The following is a 17,139-nucleotide window of genomic DNA, read 5'->3' on the forward strand; positions in this document are numbered from 1 at the left end:
CAGAACAGGCAGATCGACGAAGTACACTGCTGAGGGGAACAGCGGGCGGGTCAGGAGAGGTCTGCCACACCATGTGGTCACCTCCGGGGCAGACGGGAATCGAACTCATGCCGAAGCGGCTTTAGATTCTCAGTACTGTGCTTTAACCCGCTGCACCACCAGGGAGGCCCTATTTATTATTTTTAAAAAAATATTTTTTATTTATTTATGCATACAGAATTGGGGCAGAGGCCAGGGGTACATGGGGTGGTGAGAAAATTCCCCAGAACCAGAGTGGGGAGCAGAACAGGCAGATATATGAAGTACATTGCTGAGGGGAGAAACTGGCATGTCAGGAGCGGTCTGCCTGGCCATATGGGTCACATTTGGAGTGGGGTGCACTGAAGTGGCTGCAGTCAGCTTCGCAGTGCTGTGCTTTAATCTGTTGCATCACCAGGGAGGGCCCATAGCTGTCCCTCTTTATCTGAAATTTCTCTCTGTGCAGTTTCAGTTACCCACAGTCAACCATGGTCAGGAAATATTTCTTATAATAAGAGGTTTTGAGAGAAACCACATCACTTTTATTGTGGTATATTATTATTTATTTTATTTATTAGTTATTATTTATTTATTAGTTATTATTATTAATCTCTTATTGTGCCTATTTTATAAATTAGCATCTGTATGTGTATATGTATGTAGAAAAAAGTAGCATATAAAGGATCCTATACTATCCAGGATTTCAGGTACTAATTTAGGGGGGTCTTGGAACACTCCCCCCCAAAGTTAAGGGGAAGCTATTATATTAATCACAGTTACCTTGGATGTGAGATTAAATTTAAGAAGCCTGAAGAAGACAGGTCATGAATAGCCTTGTAGGAACATTCTGCCAAACAGAGACCTCAGCAAATGTCAAACACTTGAAGGGTTTAAAGAGTGACTCCTTTGACTATCGTATAGAAGGTTGAATTGGAAATGAGTGAGACTGGAGGCAGAAAGACCAGTCAGGAGGCTGTTGGAATATTCCTCTATGAAGGGAAGCACTTCTATCAGATCTACATGCAGTATTTTGGTTGTAGGTCTTGGGGAAAAATCTAGGGCAAATTTATTTTCTACTCTACAAGAGACTGAGAGCTTTCCAAAGACCAGTGGCTTTGCAAGTACAAAGCCACAATGTTCACAGGCTGGGGTGACACATAATGGTGAAACTATGCTGCCTGGGGTGCTCCATGGGTGGGTTTTGCAAAACAAAGTCACAGAACTTGAAACGCATCTAAATTTCTAAAGCCTTGTCCTGAGGAGTTTTACAGTTCCGTAAACACTAACCCCTGGGCTGTGTCACTTTCTCACTGGTCTGTTCTCTAACTACCTGCCTCCACACGCTTCCATGAGCAGCCTATAATCTGTCTATTTAAAAGCCAGTTCCTTGGTGTAATTTTTGAGACTCCAAGCAAATTTAAATACCTGGATTTTAGGATCTATAGTTAAAAATCAACTCATTGGGACAATGAGGAAAATCACAAATAATAGATCAATTAGAACGACACACTGTCCTGTCTGTTAGCCCAGATAAACCACGGATTGCTTAATTGCTGGGTGCTTGCGCGTTGCAGTGCATGCTAACCTTGGGTAAACTCATACTAGATAATTGGCCAGACCTCCCTTTAGCATTTATTTTGCCTTAAAATAGCTAAGTTTTATTTAACAAATACTCATTTAATACTAGTCAAGCCCATTCTAAGCACTTTACAAATTAACCTCTTAACAACTCTACAACCAAGGTACAAACATTATTATCCCTATCTAGAGATAACAGAAAGTAGCCACTACGGATGGTTGCACAGCTACTAAGTGGCAGAAGCAATTTGAACCCAGTGAACCCTGCTCCAGAGTGTGTGCTCTTAACCATGATTACATGTGCCCTTCTCTCTCCCTTCCAGTAGATTATGGAAGCACCAAACTCTAGGGCCCTCCCTGGTGGTGCATTGGGTTAAAGCACAGCACTGCAAGCTGGCTGCAGCTTCAATTTCTGGCCCCAGATGTGACCCACATGGCACAGAACATGTCTCCTGTCTAACCTGCTGCTCCCCTCAGCAGTGTACTTTGTCAATCTGCCTGTTCTGCTTCCCACTCTGTCTCTGGTGGATCCTCTCACCACCCCTGCACCTCTCGCCTGCACCCCAGTTCTGTATGCATAAATAAATAAATCTCTTTAAAAAAAAAAAGCACCAAACTCTGTAAGTTTTATTTTTTCCTTATTTAGAACAGCAAGCCAGAGATGTGGCAAGAACAGGGAATACAAATATAAGTAGACACAGTTGTCACAGCTCTTCAGGAGTAAATCAGTTGGTTAGTGAACATAACAAGCCATGAAACCGCTGTTAAAAGCAGCAATGTAAAATAAATGAAAACAAAAAATGACTAAAAATGGAAAACAGACAAAACAATAAAACAACAGAAATAATAGTCATTTCTTACAATTCTGCAATCTGAGATGGCCTCCCTTACCCATGCGTTTTACTGATAGTTCTACCAGGGCTGGAGGATTCAAGATGACCTTCCTCACAGCAGGGATAACTGAAACAGCTGGAATAAGGGTAGGTTTCTCTCCTCCTGGCTCGTTATCCTTGAGGAGGGTAGCTTTGTTTTCCTTCAAGATGTTTCAGGACAGAAAGAGAGCAAAAGTGGAAGCAGCTAATCTTAAATCCTAGACTTCAAACTTGCCCAGCCTGGGCATCTCTGGTGGTACCACAGTGGGTTGAAGCATAGCATTACGAAGCTGGCCACAGTCACTGTACAATGAGTTTGATTCTCCGCCAGGGAGCTGACCCACATGGTGCAGCAGACCTCTCCTGTCTCGCCTGCTGCTCCCGTCAGCAATGTGTTTCAATAGATCTGCCTATTCTTCTCCCCTGTATCTCTCTGGTGAATCCTGTCACCCCCTCCATCTCTGGCCTGTACCCCAGTTCTCATATGCATAAATAAATAAATTAAAAAAAAAAAGGAAAGCAGTGGACTATGTGAGCTTAAAAAGTGTGTGCAGGTGGAGGGGGAAGGCTTGTAAAAGTTATGCTGAGAAAGAAAATATTCGAATGCCACTTCCTGCCAAGTTTCTGTTCAGCATTTTCACTTTCATGCCAAATTTTAGGAAAAATCTCCTCACTTTCAATTTTCTCTTTCCCTCATGCCTTAACATCACTTTTATTGTAGTCTGGTATTTGTCTCTATGTAACAATGGCTTTCAAAAAAAATCACCAGTTCCTTTTGTGTCCACCTAATGTATATTAATGTCCTCAATTCTGTTTGTTCAAAAGACTGAAGATGCCTGATATTCTTAACACATTTTGTGGTTTGTTTACATTCTCTAGTTCTGGTTTCCAACAGTGAAATGAGAATATAAACTTTCCTTCTTCCCAACCTCAGCAGAATGTTGGAGGAGTTGATAGAGATTGTTATGGGCACCTCATGAAATGTCTTGGAGATAAGTACCTATCCTATCAATAGAATCGTTTCAAAGATTAATAGAGATTAATGTTACAGGGCAGGAAGAGGGGCACCCCAAAACAACAAACCTGCCTGCTCTAAATACGTTCTGCCATCCACCATGTCAAGACAAAACATAGAGACCTTTAATGGAAAGGAACTTTATTATTATTATTATTATTTTAAAATTTATTTATTTGTGCATACAGAACTAGGGTACAGGCCAGAGGCTCAGGGCTGGTGAGAGGTTTCACCAGAGACAGAGTGGGGAGCAGAACAGGCAGATCGACGATGTACACTGCTGAGGGGAGCAGCGGGCTGGTCAGGAGAGGTCTGCCATGCCATGTGGTCACCTCCGGGGCAGGCGGGGATTGAACTCATGCGGAAGTGGCTTTATCTTCTTAGTGCTGTGCTTTAACCTGCTGCGCCACCAGGGAGGGCCCGTAACTTTATTATTTTTAAACAGCTTTATTTATGCATATAAGAACTGGGTATAGGCCTGAGGTATGGGTGTGTGTTAGAGGATTCATCAGAGACAGAACAGGTGGATTAACTGAAACACACTGCTGAGGGGAGCAGCCAGCAAGACAGGAGAGGTCTGCTGTGTCATGTGGGTCAGCTCCCAGGCAGGGAATTGAACTCGTGCTGCAGTGGCTGCAGATAGTTTGATAGTGTTGAAACTTAACTTCCAGGGAGGCTCCGGGAGAGGAACTTTAATACAATTAGTGTGTAATACAGAAAAGACAGAATATAGTTTTTAAACTAAGCACCTGAGGTTACCCATCCCCTCATGGGTAAATGTCCAGCCAAACAGGGTTGGCCCAAAGCAAGGTCTGAAAGCCCATCACAAATTTAAAGCACTTTCTAGTGGGGACCCCTAAAAAAGGGTCAAAAAACAGCCAGATAAATCTGGAAGGAAAAGAGCAAAATCAAAACCAAGATAAAAGCTGCCATTGTGAACTTCTCCACTGGTCTCTCACCGCATCTCTCTCAACTAGTCCAGAACCAAGAAACAAGAGCTGCTTCTTCACATGTCTTCTGCTCCATGTGCTTCCCCCAGGTCTCTTTCTGGCTCTCCATCTTGGTTTTTTCCTTCTCCAAGTCTCCTCTCTAGCTTCTTCTGCTCCTTGCTCAGCTTTACCCTCCTTTGGGTGGGGCGGGGAAAATGGCACATCCCTTTTTTCTTAAGCACCACCCTGTTATGATAATGTAATAATACTAATTTAATGCAAAAATCCTAATGATTATCTGACACTTTATAGTAAATTATAATGACAATATTTTAGCTTGAAAATTAGCTAATTAAAATTAAATAACTGAAAAAAGAAGCTTAAGCTGTTTTTTTTTCTTAAGATTTATTTATTCGCTCAAACAGAACTGGGGTACAGGCTAGAGATGCGGTGGGTGAGAGGATTCACCAGAGACAGAGTGGGGAGCAGAACAGGCAGATCGATGAAGTACACTGCTGAGGGGAGCAGCGGGCAGGTCAGGAGAGGTCTGCCTCGCCATGTGGATTGCCTTCGGGGCAGGCTGGGATCGAACTCATGCAGAGGTGGCTTAAGCTTCTTAGTGCTGTGCTTTAACCCGCTGTGCCACCAGGGAGGGCCCAGTGTTTTTTTGTTTTGTTTTGTTTTGTATTTTTGTTTTTTAGGCAGGAAAGCATTTATGTTTATGAAATAATGTTTCTACAAACAGCTTCAAAATGTTTTCTGTTGGGGTGGAGTACAGGTATTGAAACTTTCATACTAAAGAGTTATAATTTGTTTCAGTCTCTACTACTATGTCGAGGCAATACATTTTGTATATAAATGCAATGAAAACTTAGTTTGTAACAGAGCAAATGGCTTTTTGCGCTTTAGACACCATTCACCCCCACTTCAATCCCCAAAGTAAGCAAATAATGCAAGGAAGAATTAATTTGAAATGGAAGTAATGATTTGAATTTAAGGTTTCATGACATCACAAACGGGGGAGGTGAGGGTGGAAAAGAAAAGAAAAAAAAAACAACCAGTATCATCTCAATAACTATCGATAGTCTGCTTATCTTTTTATGTCCCACCTTGCCAATGTCGGTCATCAGTAAAAAACTACATTTCCCAGGGTGCACTGCACAACAACGTCAAACCGAGGGCCTCGCGACTCCGAATTGGTTACCCTCGCCTTATTTGAATGGGAATAATTCCGGCGAAAATTGACACCTGTGGCTGAGAGCCTACTTTTGAACTTGCGTTCGCTTGGGACAGTCAAGCACGCCGTTTGGACGCGACAACGTGGTATCTTTCTGTCCGGCATCGCCCTGGGCAGCCTCACCCTTTCCTGGGACCTCCGTGCGGCCCGAGGACTCCGTTAGTGCGCCTCCAAGATGGCGACGCTGTTGGCGGTAAATTCGGGTAAGTGTGACTGGAGCACGGGGAAAATTGTGGGGCAGGAGAATCATCGATTCGTTAGCGAGAGATCCGGACTGTGAGGTGCCTTGGAGTCCAGGCCCCCATTTACGCCAGCTGCCCGTTGTTCCCTAGCTCCTGGAGTCAAAGTCCCGCCTTGCCCCTGTTTGAATGGCGCGCGTGAGGGCTGCGGCTCTAGCCCAGGAGTTGGGTTTTGAGGGCGGACGTGTGGAGGCTTGATCCACTGGGACCCAGCATTTAGTTTCTGCTAGTTCAGAACTTAGGCCGGTCCCTTCCACTCCCCCAGTTTTTGTGTCTCGGGCGGGGATTTTGCCTGGATACGTTTAAGTCTGGGGCAGTGAGGCCAGAGAAACCGAGACCTTCTTCAGCGCGTGTTCAAAGCAGCCACGGGGCCCCTTATGGAAACTGGGGTCCTGCAGCAAACGAATATCTTCGATTGTGAAGGGTGCAGTCCAGAAGGCAGCGGGAAGGGGGTGCCTCGAACTCAAGATGACGTCCAGCTCTGCGGGTGTGGGCCGTCTCTGGATGCTCAAGTACCTTGAAGTAGTAGATCGTCGGGGCTGGGTAGAATGTAGAAGCCAGTAAAGAATCTGGAAAATCTGGGGTGGGTCCTCTTGGCGATTCTCAAATTGGGGCGCCACCGCCTCCCAGAAAAATTTGACAGGGTTGGTTGCACTTTGATTGGTAAAATTCTTGGCCCTGCTGCCTCCAAGTGGGCGGGGCAGTGCTGAAATCGAAGAATCACCTGCCTCGGTGCCCGGATTAAGGTGCACTGAACTTCATGGCACAGTTGAGATCATACAGGCGTAGTAAACGTTTGAAGAGGAGTCTTTTCTAAGTGCCCTTTCTGTCTCGCATTATGCAGTCTTCCCGTTTTCTTCCACCTGTCTTTCCACTAATGGGACTGGTAGTTTCGAAAAGTTGTCTAACTTGCAGATTGAACTATTTCAGGAAGGATATGGTAGTTTATTTTCTGATAATGAAATGTTGCATTTATTGAGCACCTGCTGTGTTGCAGGCATTGGATCAAGTGTTTTACACGCATTATCTCATTTAATTGTATTTATAAACCTGTGTTACAGTTGTCATTAAATATCCCATTTTATGATTTGGAAATCGTGGCGTAGAATTGTTAGTAACTTCCCCAAGGTTATACAGATAATGATTCTAAGCCTGTCACAGATGTTTCAATTATCACATGCTATTATGCTTCAATTATGACATGCTACTACTTAAGCACAATCTTAACACATTATTATTTTTATTACACCAAATTCGGACATAGTAATGAAATTACTTCCATACTATTGCATTCCTCCCTTCGCACCCAGATGTGAAATTAAAAGCAATGAGTGCATGTTTCATGTGCAGTGACACACATTTCTTCAGTATGCTCTCAAGTTATTACTGTCAATAAACATAAACCACTGAAGGAAAAGGAGTTGCCATCAGCTGCAAAAAGTATATACAGTGTATAATAAGGCTTTGTAGCAGAAGTTCTTAATTGGCAACATAGAAAGGAAACATTTTTAAAAGCTAAGAGAATTTCTTTTTTCTTTTTAAAGATTTTAACATCCAGGGTAACAACCCAAGTGTTCATAGATGAGCCAATGGATAAACAAAATGTGGCATACACACAGTGGAATATGATTTAGCCTTAAAAGTGAGCCAGTCACAAAAGACGAATATTGTGTCGATTCCACTTAAATGAAGTATCGAAGTAGTCAAACTCATAGAAACAAAGGTTGGTTGCTAGTGTGTAAGGAAAATGAGGGATTATTATTTAATGGGAATAGACTTAGTTTTGCAAGATGAAAAAATTCTGGAGAACTGTTGTACCCCAATGTGAATGTATTTTTCTGAATTGTATGCTAAAACATCTGTAAGATAGCAAATTTGATGTTAGTTCAATTTTTTTATAATATAATAGTTTATTTTTACATCGATGTTAGTTCTTTAAACCACAGTTCAAAATAAATAAATAAAACATCGTAGAGATGTGGAAGAGAAAAAAATAGAGGTTGTAGAGTTCTAATCTGCTGAAATTTACCTGCATATTTTACTAGTATTATGACCTGTATCTTCATGGCTGAGTAGACATATAGTCATGTTTGTAAACAACTATTGACTCTGATTGACAACCTCTCCCCAGCAGTGACTATTTCAGACCTTTTCCACATTTTTCTGACCTAATCTTCAACTAAACCCCCAGTTTTTCAGTCACAGAGAAAATAGAAGCCATGAATCATGAACTCTTTTTTTTACCTTCAAGCTTAAAGTCTTAGAGCTGCATGTTTTAGTCAGTTTTTCTCTTCCTCTTGTAAGCTCTTCTTCCTGTTATTTCCTTTCTTTCTAGTACCCTCTCCTTTTTCTCTTGATTTCATGCCTTAGTCGTTTCTGTGCTCTCATTCCTCTTCACTGTCAATCCTTTTCAAGAAATTTGTTAGTTTTCATGCACCATATTTCCATAATTCCACCTCCTTCTCCCACTTTATTTAGTCCCCATCCTCCTAAACAACTCTCACTAAGATTAACATGCCCTTATATTTAAAAATGTTTAGTAATATTTTTAATCTTTATCTTGCTTGATCTTTTAGGATAAAGAAAAAGTCCTTAATATAGGTTTGGAAGCCCAGCATGGTGTGGTATCTGTGTCCCTTGCCAAGCCCTTTTCTGCCTTTTAGCTCTCTTCGCCCTTTTAGTTCTTCAAGGGTGTGGTGTTCCTCTTGCCATGGGAGTGCATGTTGGATGCTAGTTACACTTCGGTATGACTGACTCTATGATGAATGTGTGACCCCACTACCCTGTAAGCGTACCCTCGCCAAGCATGTGATGAATGAGTGAATAAATGTGAACTTGCTGAGGTATTCCTAAAGTGAATGAAAAATAAATGTACTTTTTTAATAAACTTTACTTTTTAGAGCAATTTTAAGTTGTGAACAAATTTACCTACAGGCTTTTTTGATATCTTCCCTTTATACCCTGTGCCAATCACTTCCCATTTCTGTGTACTATTACAGCAGACCTTTCCTTTCTATTTTAGTGCCCTCATCCAAGTTTAGGTTCTGTCTCCTCTGAGTTGTTACCTGTTCATCCTTGTTCCTGACAATTCCTGTTCTAGTGAGTTCAGCAATCACAACATTGTCTTACAGTGCCAGTGTTATTTTGTCATCTACTGCTTGTAAACTTCCCACTTACTAGTAAGAATTGCATGTTGGCCTGGAATCCAAGACTCAAGTCTACTTTATCCTTCACAGCTAGAGCCAAGAAAAGGATCTCTAGGAAAATCACCTTGTCACCATCCAATTACTACCTCAAGTGATCATCAGGATCCAGAGGCGGGTCCTCGGACTCAGAACTCTTGGTATTTTGAACTACTCTTGGTAGTTCATGTGTTCAGAGTTGACTGGATTCCAGCTGTTGATTTTTCTGTGATCAAACTCAGGAAAGACATGTTAGCCAGTATGCCAGTTCACTGACCATTAAAGGGAGTATATCTGCATGGATGCTCATGTTTGTCAGCACATTCACTTTACTCCACAAATTTATATGCCATGCTAGCTTTTTCATCAGAAGATTAGCAAGTATACAAAGCAGGGAGTTGGGTGGTCTCTCTGTGTAAGACCTAAACATGCTGGTTCCCATGCCACCACATCCAAAGACCTGATAGATCATTTCTTGCCCTGACCTTCAGTATGCTGTACTTCTCCTTCAGACCTTTCATTATACTGGTAATTGCTTTTTGAATTCTGTTTTTAATCTATTTCATCAGTTTCTGAGTTCCATGTGGCCTGAGATCCTCTCTGTCTTGCTCTTTTTTATAGTCTCTGGCATATAAAGGGTCTTGGGTAAATATTTGTTGAGTAAATGAATGATCCAATTTGACTGCTTTATTCTTTGCTTATCCTGTACATAATGATTGATTGGCTTCTCCTTGAGAGAATCCTTGGATTCTCTTTGAGAGTTTTGGAAAACATACATGGGGACCATGTTTGCACCTTGGACATCAGGGTAGTGGGTCTTAGTATGTCTCCACTAAACCAGGAGAAGATAATACAAATGATCACAGTACAGTGATGTGATAAGTAAGTAAATGAATGTTAGTATCCTGTAAAAGGTATTGGTTGTACTGAAGGTGTGTGCATTGGACTGAGATGTGTGCAGTGATCCCTTAGAAGCCTTTGCCATCACTTTGATCTTCTGAAATTCTTCCTTTTATTTATTTTTTTTGTGGCAACAGTCATATCCCTTTTTCATATTATTGAAATAAAAGTTGGTGTGAGCTTTTAAAGACAAGGATTGTGTCTCATATTCCCTGTGATATTTTACTATTAATTTATGGAGCTTAAATATCTTAAGATTAGTGAATTTGGCTGAAGTTGATAAATTTGCATAGGTAAATCTCGATGTGATGTCAATTTCTTCACTTAGAGAGACTACTGCATATGTCTGAAATTCGGATAAGTGTGCTTTATATTAATGTTTGTTTTGAATGTGTAACTATATTTAAAAGTAACAATGAGCATGACTGTAGTGTATAAGAAGTAACTATTTTCTAAATATGTTTTATTTGATGCTGGGTTTATTTTTTCTTTAAGCTGCTAGTCTGTGGGGCCCTTACAAAGACATTTGGCAAACAGTGGGAAATGCTCTCTGGAGAAGACAACCCGAAGCTGTCCATCTTCTTGACATGATCTTGAAGAAACACAAACCTGACTTCATCTCATTGTTCAGAAACCCAGTAGGAAGTTTTCTTTTTTACTTCTTGAATTTGCTTTATTAAAAAGATTGAGGGAGGAGGTCAACTCCTAATGCATGTAAATGAAATGTGTTACTGGCCTTGTACATTGAATCCACGGTTCAAGCATTCTCTGAAAATGTAATTTTTCCCTGTGGGCAGTTATTATTTACCTCTTATTCTCCATAGACGTTAACATTGTGTTTGTCTTCAGCTGGGAGATAATAGTGATATTTGAATGAAATTTAGAGAGTTTTATATTTTCCAGACATATGAGTCTTCTTGGAAATTCTGACCTATAGTTACACATCTAAGCTTAGTGAGACTGATGATTTTGTTTATGTCCAGGTACTCTTCAACATTTGAAATCTTTATAATGTTATATAAATTGTGTTAGCTGAATGAATTAGTCCTTGCATGTCGTTAATCATTGCATCTTGAAATCCTTTTTAACCAGGAATAGAGTTCTTCAGTGGAGGGTGTTCCTATTTATGTTTACCTTACTAGAGAAGGGCTTTGCATGTTAGTTTTTTTTCCCTGTTCTTAGAGAGAACCCTAGCTCAGGAGCCAGTCAAGCTGAGTTCTACTATTGGCTCTATAAAGAGTTATATGACCACAAGCAAGTTACCTGATTTAGATCTATTAATAGAGCAGTTGGAGTAAATGATAGTTGTGACCTTTTTCAATGCATACATTTCTAAGATTTTATATCCTTCCAGCAATTTGATACTTTATGTCATTTGTTAAATATTTCAATTCAACAGGCCTTTTTTGGAATAAGATTGCATCTTAGATAATAAACTATCAGTAAGCCTACTAATTCATTCAACAATTCATATATCCATTTGTCCTCTTTTGAAGACTTAATTTTTAATACTTATTAAGTGTATATTTTGAAAAGTTCTTGGAAAGTTGAAAAATAGTATGCTATGTTATGTGATTACCGACATTTTGTAGCACAGAGTTTGACAGAAGTAGTTATTGAGATGGTAGTAACAGTATAAAAAATTAAATGTAGTATAAAATAAGTATTGTCCTAGGGATGTTTTTATTTATTTAATTTTCTCAATTAAAAAACTTTTAAACGGGCCCTCCCTGGTGGCGCAGCGGGTTAAAGCACAGCACTAAGAAGCTTAAGCCACTTCCGCATGAGTTCGATCCCTGCCTGCCCTGGAGGTGAACACATGGCCTGGCAGACCTCTCCTGACCTGCCCACTGCTCTCCTCAGCAGTGTACTTCTCATCTCCTCAGCAGTATACTTCTCAGTCAGCCTGTTCTGCTCCCCACTCTGTCCCTGGTGAATCCTCTCACCCTCTGCATCTCTGGCCTGTACCCCAGTTCTTTTATGCAAAATAAATAAATCTTTAAAAAAAAACTTTTAAAAATTCTATTACTTTTAGTTGAGGTTAACCATGGTTTTACAAAGCTGAGTAACATAAAATACTACCTCACAAAAGTCTAATTATAAATTAGCTGATAAGAAATACTTCTGTCCTGTTACCTGACTTCCTTCCATGAGTCAGCTTCTCTAGGCAACTCTAACACCTCATCACCAATGTGACTATTTCCATTCCATGATCATACTTTTTTTTACCCTTGTAGCCAAAAAATGTTCAACAACATGAGAAAGTTCAGAAGGCCAGTACAGAGGGAGTTGCCATCCAGGGTCAACAGGGAACCCGACTTCTTCCCGAGCAGCTCATTAGAGAAGCCTTCATCCTCAGTGACCTTTTTGATATTGGAGAATTGGCAGCTGTTGAGCTGCTCCTTGCTGGTAGGTTGACATTTAGTCAAATCTCTGATAAACTAGTGCAGGATTATAAAATGACCAGCTCACACTTAACATGCTGTTTCGATTCATTCCCAGTATAGTTTTAGGGCTGTAGTTTATTAGAAAATCATATTTTAAATATATTCTTTCTATAATCTTTAGTGAATGGAATGGCTTCAGTTTAGTGATAAGAGTTGTTAAAAATAATTAACTAGCAAAGAATAATGCATCTCAGGTGCAGTTTTAGAACACAAAGTAGTTACTGTCTTATGCAAAGTAAGGAGGTAATGTTACTACTTTTTTGGGAATTTCTTCTTGAGAGTGAATTCAGGCAATGAGTAGGTATACAAATAAGGATTTCGATAGTGCTGAGTATTAGGTAGAAAATAAAGCAAGGCTATGAGAAAGAGAGATAGGGGCTGGGAGGAACAGTTTTCAAACCATACATTGTGCTGGAGCATCACAGGAGTTGGGGAGAGTGAAGGGGCGAGGCTGGAGCAAGAATCAGGTCATACGCAAGCTCGCAGGCCATGAAAGTCATTTGGATTTTATTCTAATTGTAGCAAAAAGTTGTTAACAAGAACTTTAAGCGAGGAGTTCTGTAATCTGGAAGAATTTTGAAATTACTTTTTTGGCTGCTCTATTTTATTTCATAAAATAAATTAATTTTAATTATAATAAGGGAGCACTGAGGAAAAGGCATGTTGGCATTTTATTTGAAAGTCTAGTATGTCTAAAGATAATGTGACTGCCAAAATCCTCTTGACTGAAGACTGCATTAAAAAAAGCACAGTACTAAGCATCAGGAAGGTAGTATACCCATACAATGACAGGGATGCTAACTGGATGTCCTTGAGTTTTGAGTTTAACTCAGTATTTTAACAAACATTCTGTGACTGCCATGTGCTAAGTACTGTGTTAAGATTCCATGGATAGAAGGATGAATAAAAAAACCTCAACTAACTACAAAAGAACTCATAGTCTAGTAATTGAAAAACACATGAAAACAAATAATTATGACAGGATTAAGTTCACAGTGTGTGTGTGCAAGATTTAGTGATCGTCCAGAGGGAAGGGGATTTTAAGTTAGTCTCAGGATGTTCAGAAAAGTCTTCAAAAACATTATAAGGCTTAAGATAGTGGCTGAAAAATGAGTAGGCATATGTCAAATGAGATAGCTGTACATTCAGGAAGACAACATGGCTCTAGGCAGAAGACATGGTCTGAACTGAGGCGTGAGCAATGAGATGAATTTGGGGAACAGAAGGAAGTGGAGTGATTTGGCTAACAGGAGAAGAAAGACCTTAGGGAATGAAACTGAAACTACAGGCAAGGCATTTAACTGATTAAATTTCAATTGAGCTAATATTTGTGTCTATCCCCATCAGGTATCACCACCATAGTGCACCCACAGCCAAATCACCCATAGTCCACTCTGTGCCACTGTGCTTCCTTCCCTCTTTGTTCTTACAGCCCTCCACCTCAACAGTACATTTTAAAGGGGCGAAGTGGTAGTTTTTTAGAGAAGAGCTGTGAAAAGGGCAAGTAAACTGAAATATAAGAAAGGTCTTTTTTTTTTAAATTTCCAGACAAGACTCCAGGGGAATAAATTTCCAAATATTTGAAACATTTCCTATGATAGTAAAATGGACATTAAATAACAGTAGATTCATTGGACAGCAGTGAGATCAAAAGGTTCGCACTCAGCTTATCGAAATTAAGTGGCAAGGAAATTGAGAAATTGGAAACTGGTGAAGTTTGTGTTATTGGCTTTGTTCCAGCCTCAGTGGGTGGCTCTTTGGATATGTTGTGGAAGGAGTAAATCAACAGATGGGAGTTTGAGTAGAGGAGCCCCTTAAACTCTGAGATCCTGATTTTTTTTTTAACTGGACATTGGCTGTAATGACTTTGTCTCATCCTATAGACATATGTGTTTACTTATTGAATTATTTCTCACCTTATTTTAGGAGAACACCAACAGCCACATTTCCCTGGCCTCACCAGGGGATTAGTAGCTGTTCTTTTGTACTGGGATGGAAAGCGGTGCATTGCGAATTCCCTGAAAGCTTTGATACAGTCTAGACGAGGAAAGACATGGACCCTCGAACTCAGGTCTGTTTTTTTCTTAGAAGTTCAGAGGTTAATTAGAAATTTCTTAAAGAGTTAGAATTTTAGGCCCCCCCATGTGGCTGAAAAGGTTAAAATGCAGCACTGCAAGCCAGCTGAAGCCACTTCAGTGTGAGCTTTATTCCTGGCCCTGAAGGTGACCCACAAGGCACAGCAGACCTCTTGTGTCTCGCCCACTGCTCCCCTCAGCAGTGTACTACGTCCATTTGCCCCACTCTGTCTCTGGTGAATCCTCTCACTGCCCCTACACCTCTGTCCTGTACCCCGGTCTTTATGCATAAATAAATAAATCTTTAAAAAATAAAAAGAGGCCCTCCCTGGTCGCGCAGCGGGTTAAAGCACAGTACTAAGAAGCTAAAGCCACTTCAGCATGAGTTCAGTCCCCTCCCCGGAGGTGACCACATGGTGTAGCAGACCTCTCCTGACCTGCCTGCCGTTCCCCTCAGCAGTGTACTTCTTCAGTTAGCTAGTTATTGCCAGTAATGCATCTTTATTGTCAAAAATGTTTCCTGTATCCATCTGATGAGGAAGTGTATAAGCACTACAGTTCATTATAACTTTATTTATTGATTTCCTTTCATTACAGCCCAGAACTGGTTTCCATGACAACACGCTTCACAGATGAGCTGATGGAGCAAGGATTGACTTATAAAATCCTAACTCTGGTGTCACAGATTGATGTGAACAATGAATTTGAGAAACTACAGCGTGAGAGAGGTTTGGGCAGTGAGAAACATCGCAAAGAGGCAAGGGTTCAGTGAGATAAATTCATGGGTTGTTTGTCATATTTTGGAGGTAGAAAAGTCATGACTATTAGAATATTGTAATAGACACCCAGGAAAATGAATAATGCTTATTAAAGTGCATAGACAGCTGTGTTAATGAAATTGCTTTGCAGTTCTTTTGAGTTCTTTCTGGTCATGTTAAGTGTTTTCCTAACTTTTTCTGGAATGAATTCTTCCAGAAATTGGTCATCCCATCAAGGACTTATTTGCTTAAAATGAGGCATTGACAGTAGTTTATTTAGAATCCCATAGGTGAGAGTTTAGGGTCTTAGGTGAGTTGAGGTATTTTTATTTAGTTAGCTTTTATAAAGATAACTTACATTTTGGAATAAAACCAGGCTTCACTGCAATTTATTTACAATGATACCATCTGTTTTTATTTCTAGGTTTCTGATCTCATCAAGGAGTGCAGGCAGTCTTTGGCAGAAAGCCTTTTTGCTTGGTCTTGCCAGTCACCTTTGGGCAAAGATGACACTCTGCTCCTTATTGGACATTTGGAAAGAGTGACAGTCGAGGCTAATGGCTCCTTAGATATAGTGAATCTGGCTGTTCTCATGGCACTTCTGTACTGCTTTGATATCAGTTTTCTAGAACAAAGTACAGAGGAACGAGATGGTATGGGTTTTTAGATTATTATTTTTTAAAATCAGACTTATAATTATGGAAATAACATTTAAGATGCTACTTTAACTATTAATGTATAAAGTTATATGTTTTTTCCTGTTTTCATGTCATCTGTATTTGAATATTTTTCTTTCTTTTTTCTAAGATTTACTTTATTTGTGCATACAAAACTGAGGTGTAGGAGGATTCACTGGAGACCGAGTGGGGAGCAGAATAGGCAGATGGACTGAAAGACACTGTTGAGGGGAGCAGCAGGTGAGACAGGAGAGGCCTGCTGTGCCAATTGGGTCACTCCCAGGCTGGGGTAACTGGTGCTGCAGTGGCTGTCAGTTAAGATATTGGTCTGCTTTTCTGGATTGAGTAAAATGAAGCACCATTACAGGGTAGGCTGTGTAAATAGAAGTTTGAGAACTGGGACTTTTAAAAGCTAATTAGAATGCCTTGGAAGTTTCATAGACTTAAGATGTGAAGTTCTTGCATTAGCTTGAGATTACATCCATTGAGGGCACTTATTGTTTAGGTCATTTTAATTGTAATGTCTTGTTAGTTATTCTGTATATCTTTGGCTAATAAGTGGGAGTAGTGGATTATTAATACATATAATAGTCGAAGCTTTAAAAATACAGGAAATTGGGCCCTCCTTGGTGGCGCAGCGGGTTAAAGCACAGCACTGAGAAGCTAAAGCCACTTCCGCATGAGTTCAATCCCCGCCAGCCCCGGAGGTGACCACATGGCGCGGCAGACCTCTCCTGACCCGCCCGCTGCTCCCCTTAGCAGTGTACTTCCTCAATCTGCCTGTTCTGCTCCCCACTCTGTCTCTGGTGAAACCTTTCGCCACCCCTCAGCCTCTGGCCTGTACCCCAGTTCTGTATGTACAAATAAATAAATCTTTAAAAAAAAATACAGGAAATTAATATGTTCTTGGTTGGGAACCATTGGATTGAGTAATCGAAGGATAGCCAAAGGAAGTAAAAGAAAATAATGAAGTAGGGTCTCCTTGGTGGCGCAGGTGTTAAAGTCTCAGTGCTACCAAGCTGTCGGCAGCTACTGTGGCCTAAGTTTGATCCCTGGACAGGTTGCTAACTTATATAGTACCGCAGACCTCTCCTGACCTGCCCGCTGCTCCCCTCAGCAGTGTATTTCAGTAGATCCACCTGTTCTGCTCCCCACTCTGTCTGGTGAATTGTCATACCCTGGCCTACACCCTCATTCTTGTATGTATAAAAA

At 40.6% G+C, this 17,139-nt stretch overlaps 1 protein-coding gene across 2 annotated transcripts in view; it reads left to right on the plus strand.

The window, feature by feature from the left end:
• The first annotated feature begins 5,824 nt into the window (after window positions 1-5,824).
• Window positions 5,825-17,139, plus strand: part of NUP205 (nucleoporin 205kDa) — a 64,264-nt gene continuing 52,949 nt past the window's right edge. The window contains exons 1-6 of one of the 2 annotated variants that reach the window (XM_004677070.2): window positions 5,825-5,852; window positions 10,466-10,608; window positions 12,208-12,379; window positions 14,344-14,488; window positions 15,090-15,249; window positions 15,675-15,903. In XM_004677070.2, coding sequence (XP_004677127.1) covers window positions 5,825-5,852; window positions 10,466-10,608; window positions 12,208-12,379; window positions 14,344-14,488; window positions 15,090-15,249; window positions 15,675-15,903 — 877 coding nt within the window. Of the gene's footprint in view, window positions 5,853-10,465; window positions 10,609-12,207; window positions 12,380-14,343; window positions 14,489-15,089; window positions 15,250-15,674; window positions 15,904-17,139 lie in introns of those variants that run through there. The other variant, XM_012721057.1, reaches the window with a different exon arrangement.

The sequence above is a fragment of the Condylura cristata genome, unplaced genomic scaffold, assembly GCF_000260355.1.
Source record: "Condylura cristata isolate star-nosed mole 26May11 unplaced genomic scaffold, ConCri1.0 scaffold00005, whole genome shotgun sequence".
Classification (NCBI taxonomy): domain Eukaryota; kingdom Metazoa; phylum Chordata; class Mammalia; order Eulipotyphla; family Talpidae; genus Condylura; species Condylura cristata.